Source organism: Piliocolobus tephrosceles, chromosome 4 (genome assembly GCF_002776525.5).
Source record: "Piliocolobus tephrosceles isolate RC106 chromosome 4, ASM277652v3, whole genome shotgun sequence".
NCBI lineage: Eukaryota > Metazoa > Chordata > Mammalia > Primates > Cercopithecidae > Piliocolobus > Piliocolobus tephrosceles.
Genome location: NC_045437.1, coordinates 99,824,074 through 99,834,873, shown reverse-complemented (window position 1 = coordinate 99,834,873; position 10,800 = coordinate 99,824,074). Strand labels below are relative to the sequence as shown.

The window sequence follows — 10,800 nt, the reverse complement described above, 5'->3', positions numbered from 1 at the left end:
AACTTCAGCAAAGTCTCAGGATACAAAATTAATGTGCAAAAATCACAAGCATTCTTATACACCAGTAACAGACAAGCAGAGAGCCAAATCAGGAATGAACTTCCATTCACAATTGCTTCAAAGAGAATAAAATACCTAGGAATCCAACTTACAAGGGATGTAAAGGACCTCTTCAAGGAGAACTACAAACCACTGCTCAGTGAAATCAAAGAGGACACAAACAAATGGAAGAACATACCATGCTCATGGATAGGCAGAATCAATATTGTGAAAATGGCCATACTGCCCAAGGTAATTTATAGATTCAATGCCATCCCCATCAAGCTACCAATGAGTTTCTTCACCGAATTGGAAAAAACTGCTTTAAAGTTCATATGGAACCAAAAAAGAGCCCGTATTGCCAAGACAATCCTAAGTCAAAAGGACAAAGCCGGAGGCGTCACGCTACCTGACTTCAAACTATACTACAAGGCTACAGTAACCAAAACAGCATGGTACTGGTACCAAAACAGAGATATAGACCAATGGAACAGAACGGAGCCTTCAGAAATAATGCCACACATCTACAACCATCTGATCTTTGACAAACCTGACAAAAACAAGAAATGCGGAAAGGATTCCCTATTTAATAAATGGTGCTGGGAAAATTGGCTAGCCATAAGTAGAAAGCTGAAACTGGATCCTTTCCTTACTCCTTATACGAAGATTAATTCAAGATGGATTAGAGACTTAAATGTTAGACCTAATACCATAAAAACCCTAGAAGAAAATCTAGGTAGTACCATTCAGGACATAGGCATGGGCAAGGACTTCATGTCTAAAACACCAAAAGCAACGGCAGCAAAAGCCAGAATTGACAAATGGGATCTAATTAAACTAAAGAGCTTCTGCACAGCAAAAGAAACTACCATCAGAGTGAACAGGCAACCTACAGAATGGGAGAAAATTTTTGCAATCTACTCATCTGACAAAGGGCTCATTTCCAGAATCTACAAAGAACTCAAGCAAATATACAAGAAAAAAACAAACAACCCCATCCAAAAGTGGGGAAAGGATATGAACAGACATTTCTCAAAAGAAGACATTCATACAGCCAACAGACACATGAAAAAATGCTCATCATCACTGGCCATCAGAGAAATGCAAATCAAAACCACAATGAGATCCCATCTCACACCAGTTAGAATGGCAATCATTAAAAAATCAGGAAACAACAGGTGTTGGAGAGGATGTGGAGAAATAGGAACACTTTTACACTGTTGGTGGGACTGTAAACTAGTTCAACCATTATGGAAAACAGTATGGCGATTCCTCAAGGATCTAGAACTAGATGTACCATATGACCCAGCCATCCCACTACTGGGTATATACCCAAAGGATTATAAATTATGCTACTACAAAGACACATGCACACGTATGTTTATTGCGGCACTATTCACAATAGCAAAGACTTGGAATCAACCCAAATGTCCATCAGTGACAGACTGGATTAAGAAAATGTGGCACATATACACCATGGAATACTATGCAGCCATAAAAAAGGATGAGTTTGCGTCCTTTGTAGAGACATGGATGCAGCTGGAAACCATCATTCTTAGCAAATTATCACAAGAAGAGAAAACCAAACACCGCATGTTCTCACTCATAGGTGGGAACTGAACAATGAGCTCACTTGGACTCGGGAAGGGGAACATCACACACTGGGGCCTATCATGGGGAGGGGGGAGGGGGGAGGGATTGCATTGGGGAGGTATACCTGATATAAATGATGAATTGATGGGTGCTGACGAGTTGATGGGTGCAGCACACCAACATGGCACATGTATACATATGTAACCTGCACGTTATGCACATGTACCCTAGAACTTAAAGTATAATAAAAAAAAAAAAAAGAAATAAAAAAGTTCTGTGTGCACTTTACCCAGTTTCTCCATTTTGCAAAACTATATATAACATCACTACATATAATAAAACTATATATAATATTTTCATTTACTCTTAGTTTAGTTCCTTGGAATATACTAGTACATTACCTTTCTATGCCACCCCAATCTATGGAATATGGAAAGTTATCGATTCATAACAACAATTCGTAATTCTTGCCAAGTGCTATCTACTTTATATGTAGATTGTGAGTTCTGACTCACCATCGACAGCTAATAACAGTGGCAGTCCAAGTGCCTATTATATATCGTTGTATTAGACCTCAGCACACATAATTCCACATCTTCCCCTCTCTGCAGAATGACAAACCATTAGGGAAACCTGATATATTTACTTGCCCCCATGGTTTCTCCAAGAATGGGATGCAGTATTTCTGTAAGATAACTGCCCCTTTGATCTGTCTTGTCATTCATTCAAATATTCATCATCATTCCTAAATCTCTGGTCATATTATTTTAGGAAATAGCACTCCTGCAATTTATTGATGAGGAGAAAATAAAAAGGTTTCCCTCCCTCTCCAGGAGCATACACTGAACTTCTGCAACTTAAAGCATTTCTTATAGCTTCAGATTATTTCTCTAGACCACTCAAATATTTGAAAGTGTAAACTATAGGTTAAATTACTCCCTGACAGCCATGTAAGATCAGAGTCACAGACCTGAAATGCTGGGCTTGGCTTCCAAGAAAACAAGCTGCATTAAGGAAGAAATATAAATAACAGACCCATAGTCCTTGTGCCAGTCAGGTCAAATGAAAATGTTGCAGCTGATGAGTAGGTAAGTGAAAAACATCCTCTATCAATGGCATTGTTCTGCACTGCACACAAATGTAGAAAAAAATGTATCAAGTAATTGATATTGTGCTGCCACAAACACTGTTTGTGTATGGGCATTTATATTCATAATATAGAAATTTCAAGTTTCCAGTGATGGCAGCAAATAGTAAAATTAACTAATTTGAGGATCATCTAATTTTATTTCATTATCCACTTTTTTGGTGTTGTAATAGAGAATTCTGACATAGCAAATGAAGGAATGGGAAACAAAATAGCAAATGAAGGAATGGGAAGAAAAATAAGGAACAAACAAAATAAGACAGAGCAAGTAAATCAGAGTAATTTTTTTTTTTTTTTTTTCTGAGACAGGGTCTCACTCTGTACCCACATTGGAATGCAGTGGCATGATCATGGCTTATGGGAGCCTCAACCTCCCAGACTCATGTGATTCTCCCATCTCAGCCTCCTGAGTAGCTGGGACCACAGGTGCACACCACCATGCCCAGCTAATTTATTTTTATTTTTTGTAGAGATGGGGGCTCTCCCTATATTGAGCAGGCTGATCTTGAACTTCTGGGCTCAAGCAATTCTCCCAACTCCACCTCCCAAAGTTCAGATATTTATAATTAAAAGTTGGAGCCTTAAAAAAAATCATCTTGCAACATATCAAGATACCTTTCCCAGTATCATATTACAATGTAACAACTAATTATCTGGGTCTTTTTTAGGTTTTGTTTGCTATCACAAATTACACTCATGTCATCTATATGTATAAAGGGCATTTTATGTTTGCTTAAGGCTAGTTTTCCATAGCTTTATGATGATTATTCATATTATTACTATACTTCCACTGTTAAGAATATCAGTGATAACGCAAATTCTAGAATTTACTGATTAGAGAATCTGTTCATTTAACTACCATCCCTCAAAAACAAAGTAAAAAAAACACAAAGCAAACAAAACGTAACAAAACAAAATTCAAAGATAAAACACTCTACTTACATATAGCTCATTTAAATGCAGTAATTTACTTCCGTAATGTAAATAACAAAGAAGAAAAACCCAGAATTCTTAGGAAGAATGTAGCTTTAAAGGAATTAATTACTACATAATAGGCCTGACCACTTCATTTAAAATCATTGTGATGTCTTTTAACAGACGTCTATATGTTTAAACTGGCAGCATCAAGGGACATTCATTTACTCAGATGATTGGTTGACCAGTCCTAATCCTTTAACTTGGGATAGCTGGAGCGTCACGGATCTAACAGCTGGTCCCTGATGGTTACACAGGGCAAATAATAAAATAAACTGACATCTTTTCTCAAATGAGAAAATAACAGTCCCCCTCCAAACACATATGTTAAATTTGCTAAGTAAGTAGTTTATAAACTCTTGTAATTCAAAGAAAGGTAACCCTTGCACAGTTCACAAATGGCTGTCAGATTATAGAGCTGGATACACCGTTGCTATAGCAAACTACTTTTTTAGTGTTCTAAAGCAGCTACTCCACATTATTTGCTGCAGAGGTCTTTATTTCAAGCACATTTAACTTTTTACAGGATATAATAATACCCTGAACATTTCACACAGTGCCTGGAGCACTTTTGATTTTTCTTTGCTTCTCTGGAAAAGCACTCAGTTGAAGAGACTGAACTGTGACCTATGGGCTGGAATTCATCAGTTCTTTACTTTAGCAGTTTGAATTCTCCATTAATGATTTTTCACATTAGCAGCTAATCAAACAGTTTAGATAAGGCTGGGAAGAAATGCTTTGCTATATTCACACACATAAAAGAGCTAGAGTAAGGAGAAAATAAACTTCTATGCCATCAATAAAAATTAAGGGAATTCAAAATAAATAATAGCAACTGAAGGAAGATATGAAATATAATGTAATTATCTAAATTAAGAAGCTAGAGAAATAACTGTAGGTTTTCATGCAAGAATATAAGTGAAAATGTAACCTCAGTGTTTGAAAAGCAAAGATATACAAAGGTCAGAGACTCTCTATGGAATATAACTTAATACTATGTTAAAAACACTTACTTCTGAATATAGACACATTGTAAAAAGTCCCTGTGAGGCAGGAAAAGAGATGGGCAGACAAAAAAAAAAAAAAAAAAAACTTCAGTATGACTAGTGCCATTTTGGGCCTAGAACTATAGATACCATGGATATGAAAAGAAAAAAGAACTAGGTATCATACATCCAGACTCTGGATTCTATTCAGTCAATAAGGTCACTGGGGACAAGTGACTTAACAAGGTGCATCTTGTTACTTAACACTATGAGGTAGTTATTAAAGCCCTCACTTTTTAGGCAAGCAACTCAGAATCAGGGAGTTCAAATGTCTTGATGTAAGTCTCAAACACAGGAGATGGTAACCAAGATTCAAATCCAGGCCTCCTATCTTCAAAAAAATGTGATTTTCTCTTACCAGGATTGACCTGACTGAATTGGTAAATCTCCCACCAGTTATCAAATTCAATGTGTATTGTAGAAGAGATGGAAGAATAGTCACATAACCAAGAAGAACTAGAGAAAATAGCATAAAACTGGAAGAAAAAGGCTCCAGTAAAGTGAAATGGCGATATGAGAAAGATAGAACACTGAAACATTCTTTTTTGTAGAACTCCTTATAGTTTTCCCTCAGACATGAAGGTACTTAGGTAACAGACAGTTTTGAGTTCTGTTCTCCAGGGCCAGTTAAACCCTAAGGTAGGAAAGAAATTGCAGATGTTGAAGCATAACCCAGGTAGATATGTTAACTGAGGCTCCAGAAAACTAGCGAAGCAAATCTTGAACTGATTTTTCTACAAGTTAGGAAGCAGACAGATTTCTAAAACAATATATCTTGGCAAAATTACATACAGTATTGATAAAGAGATGGTTTGTGAGCTATCTGGGGGGAGGAGGGAAGAAGATTCCTAGAAGACTATGAGTTCTCTACAAACAAAACTTGCAAAACCAACCATTCAGCTATTCAAATTTTACAAACAGCATCTATGAAGATATAAAAGGCATGCTTATCAATGAGACCTAATACAAAGCTGGGAGACCTAACACAAATCCTCTGGCTAATTAAGATTAAAATAATATCTGTAAATTGAAACAATGCTAAATGTAATAAAGTGGAACATAATTGGAATAAAGCCCTGAATTCAATATTTTTAAAACACTGCATAAGCATAAACTTCCAGTAAAAATATCAGCACAATTTTTGACATATATTTGGAGATCTTTGAGATTACAAATTCTACATAAGGCGACACAGTGATATAACTGCTAAAAAAAGTGAATACAATTCTCTTCTACTAACAGACATGTAAAATACACATCAAGGGAACTAATTGTAACACTGATCAAATAATACATGAGGTATTGTGACCACTTCTAGGTAAAACACTTTAAAGGGGAGAGAAACCAAAATTCCTTCAGTTGAAATAAATCATGTCAGCATGAATATTAGTTGAGAGCTTGGAGAATATTCAGTTTGCAAAAGATAAGGCTTTCTTCAAATATGCAAATAATTGACATGGATAAATGGGAATAAATTCATCCTGCATTACTATAAGGTGAAGTTATGGGACTCAGATTTAGGTAAAATAATGAAGAACTTTATAACATCTAGATGGGTCCCATAATTGGAAAGCCTGTCTCATATCTAGGGAATTTCTTGGCACTGAAAAATTTCAAGCACTGGATGATGGTTGAAGTTGCTGTAGAAGAGATGTGTACTTTAGGTGGGAGGCTGGAGATAAGCTCCCTGATGGACACTTGCTGTTTTGGGTGTACAGTGTTTATTGTTCCATTTTGTGACAACGAAACCTCACCTTTTTTAGTTGACCCAACATTTTGAGCTCCACTCTCAGCCCACTGCTTCAGATAATGTTGACACTACTCCCACGTTTCGTGGGTAGAACAAGACTCAGGCTAAGCCACAGACTCAATTTTATTCCTCTGCCCAAAATAATTGGTTTAATGTGCAGTGAGACACGATCTAGGTCAGACCAAGGAATGCTACAAAGACTAATTTTAGTGAGTTTATGTTGACTTATCAGGCAGATAGACTACTATCTCTACTGTGATATTAGGAAGATAATGTGAATCGAACCTGCAAATGGAGAGGAGCAACTGAATGAATCAGGGACTGGAAATGGAGCCACCCTACAGAAAAAATGAGCTGTAAAATAGATCCTGATGATGTAATTGGGCTACTATATTCCTTGAAGTTTTCACTTATACAAACTAATTTTCTCTTTTCCTAAGTTAGTTTATATTGAGTTTTCTCTCTTCTTTGTAACAGAAAGAATCTGAAGTTATACTACTTCCAAGATCCCTTCCAACTCCATGTGAACAAATGATAAATGAAATAAGAAATACAACTTCTAACATCTATAAGTTAGGAGCAAGACCCATAGTTAAGTTAAGTGGGTATATGATGTGAGTTCTGCATAGTACACCCCAACCATAGCTCAGATACATGAAAGAAAGTCCAAGAAGCACTTTGAGTGCGGTGGCGATTTTAAGACAGAAACTCAGGAACAGCTATTACTGAGGCAAAAGCTACCCAGATCCTGTTGGGAAGCATTTAAACTTTAAAGAGCTTTAGCTGCCATGCTGCCCTAACAGCAGGGCAGACAAGAGACTCTTTAAAGTTTCATTATACCCTGCTGGCAATAGGCATTTCTTATTTCAGCTAGAAGAGAAGCTTGTTAAAGTAGCAATATTAAAGTAAGGGAGAAAAATGGAAATCAAATTGAGAAAGGGAGTGACTATCATCTTTCAGGAGGTCAGAGGTTTATCACCATTATAATTTTGGTTGCCACGTATATTTAGTGTGGTTAAGTCAAAGAATAAGGGCTGATCAGGGTAACCAGGTGGGAATGAAGAATAATAGTACTGATGAAGACAGCTGACACAATGATATCAAAGGAGCTTTGGGTACTAAGTATTAATTAGGAATTATTATTAACTCCAAGTACTGTCTGATATTTAAAGAATGATCACATCTTATGAACTATGGGATATAATGTGCTTCAATTTGATTTAGAATATGCCCTGGTCTTATAGAACCTACAATTTTGTGAACCTCAGAAATATCAGAATGGGAAATATTTCAAGGAAAAATAATATAGGATTTGTCACTATCAAACAGTGGTAACAAGAAGAATGCAGTTTCCAACTAATTTTTAATTTGTATTGTCCCTCACCTGTACATTATAAATTCCACGGGAAGGTACTTCTTCTTTGTATAATCCTTGGATTTTTAATGAAGGACAAAAAAAAAAAAAAAAAAAAAACTATGTACTTCATCCAATTTACAGAATGTGACTTAGGAATGATGGCCATGCATTACCATTCAAATAACAGAACCTGAATTTAATTTGTTCTTTGAACAAATCCAAATGTATTTTCCTAAAAAATAGCTAACAGAGTAATCTACTTCTAAGTCTACTCAGAGAGCTGAGGGCCAGAAAAGAATTTCCTTACAACCATGGATTGCAAAATCTGCTAGGGGCAACAGGCAATACTAGGAAGGGAGAAGGAAAGAGAGAGAAAAAATAGTTTTACATCTGAAAGATAAAGATGAAGAAGAAAGAAGAAACAGAGATTTAGTGAGTAAAATCAGCAGTTTTCTCTGAAGACATCTTGCATGTTCAACTGCACCCCTTTATAGATGTCATTTATCAGGGCAAATACTCCGGGGCTTTGCCAGTGAAACCAGAATCTATTTCTATAGGATCCTGGTTACCTAGATGCTAGCACAGCCAGATAAGCCACAGAAAATGCTCTTAGGTGGTTCCTGTTTTGTAGTCTTATTTCATCTCCCACCCTAAACTGGACTTCACAGATCCCTTTTTCTATTAAAATATTCCAGTCTCTGCTGTTTACTTGGAAATGAGTATCACATTAAAATGGAAAACTGGCCTTTGTCCAATTTAGCTTTAGCCAGCTGAAACAGTATCAATGGGAGAAAATGATGCTGTAATTTTCTCCTCTGGTAAAATGTGGCTAGAAATCCATGCAGAAAATGTAGCAATATTCATTAAAATGAAGAATAAGTACCATGAATAGTAACAGTTTGCTTTTAAAAGCACTTGTTAAAATACCATTAGATGTTCAATAATGACTAAGACGATGTAACAGAGATGTATGAATGAGAATGTTGAGTTTGATTATTTACTTTGAACTCTGAAGTGATCTTTTTCAGATTCCATTTTCAAGTATGACAACTGGAAAGGACAATTAAACAGTAACAAAGCTACCAATCTACTCTGAAACACTGATTGAATTCTGTCGTCAACTGCACAAAGAAAATTAGACATATGAATATGTGACAGAACGAGGTTTAACATAAATTTAATCAACATCTCTGAAACTGGAGAAGACCAATTGAACTATACATGTAGATCCTCAATTTTCCAAATGAGACCCCATAGTTATACATATGAAAAGAGAAGATATATTGGATTTAATTGATGAAAGATTTTAAAATTTATCTCCCTAGGTAAATTTGTATTGAAATAAATGAATAAATGGATATTCATTCCTTAAAATAATTAAAATAACCTGCTAAATTGTGGGGCAAGCTTTTAAAAATACAATCATGAACATGCTTACAATTCTATTAAAAGCAGTATTGTAAAGTGGCTAAATGGGCCAACTCTGGAGTTAGATGGGAAGCAACTGAAGCCTGGTTTTGCCACTTGCTAATTTGGGCATAGTAGTACTTAGCCTCTTTTGGTTTCTACATCTGTAAAACCTGAATAATGATGGTAACTCAGATGACACACTCAATAACTGTTTGACGTTTTTACTAAAAATCCCTCTAAGAAGGTAGGAAAGGAAAATCCAGAGAATAAAGCAGGAGTAATAGAGTTATTCTTAAGTCTTTGATGCTCATGAAAAGAGCAAATTTGAGTAATAAAATTAGTCTATATTAAAACCTGAAGGCCAAGTTACTATTTCTTCATATGTACTGGCCAAACTGCCCCAACCACACTGTCCAGGACAAAGGTCTTGGCATAGTTCTGCACCCAGGACATGAAAGTAACAAACGGGTGTTATTATAGTCAACCAGCAACCTTTCTTAATTGATCACTTATCATGAGCACTCTCCTTGAAGTCTTGAACATTTTCACTAAGGTACTGACTTAACTATCTTTAATGTTATAGATAGATAACAGGAGGGAGCAAATTGGCAAGTGGGTAGAATCACAGATTGCTACTGTCTTCTTTCCATAAACTATTTCGTGAAACTACTTTGTTTTAAAGCACACAAGACTTCCTTTCTGCTACTTACTACAGTCAGATGTTAAAAGGACAAATACATTTTGCCATAAAATCAAATTCTGAAAAACCTTTATAGTTCTCTCACCATTATTCTTAGTTTAATGAAAAAATTATGCACACTATTTTTATTTTCATTTGCTTATTGAAGAAAAAATATTACTTACTTTCCATCCCAGACATGGTCACCTCTGTGGAAAATCACCAGGTTATTCTTAGGGTCTAGAGCCACCCCAGAAACCTGGCCTGGCAACAAGTATACTCCAGGCCAATCCAGTGCCTCTTCCATGTGGAAATCTAAAAGATATATCCACACATTTAGTGTAAAAAGGAAAGGTCGAATTGCCTCGTGAGGATTCACAATAGTTACAAGAAGCTCATGCAATAACATCACTAGGTGCAAAGAAATAAAAAAGACAATCAAGCCGTGCTCTACATAAATTATACCACATGCACATTCCAAGTAACTTTCTGAGTGATGAAATGAAGTGACTGGGAACTTGGATTAGGACTGTTTTCTTTGTTTTCCTTTTGATAAGATGCCTGTAAAGCCAGCTAACTCAAGTCATTGAAGGGTATATTTGAGATGGCCTTCTTCTCAACAAGATTCTTTCTCTACTCTGTTTGGAAAATACGACAACATAACATTTTAATACAAAGCTTTTAAATGTTTTAAATAAACAGGAAGAATGGGCAATAAGCCTGGCACTCTGTGTTCCTCTGTCCCTTTCCCTCATTCATCTATCTATCTATCTATCTATCTATCTATCTATCTATCTATCTATC

The 10,800-nt window shown here is 36.0% G+C and overlaps 1 protein-coding gene across 17 annotated transcripts in view; it reads right to left on the bottom strand.

Moving 5' to 3' along the window:
* PAM (peptidylglycine alpha-amidating monooxygenase) overlaps positions 1–10,800 on the bottom strand; it is a 304,923-nt gene that overhangs the window by 42,169 nt on the left and 251,954 nt on the right. For all 17 annotated transcript variants that reach the window (XM_023212219.2, XM_023212220.2, XM_026454292.1 and 14 more), the window contains one exon: positions 10,182–10,311. In XM_023212219.2, the coding sequence (XP_023067987.2) occupies positions 10,182–10,311 (130 nt within the window). The remainder of the gene's footprint in view (positions 1–10,181; positions 10,312–10,800) is intronic.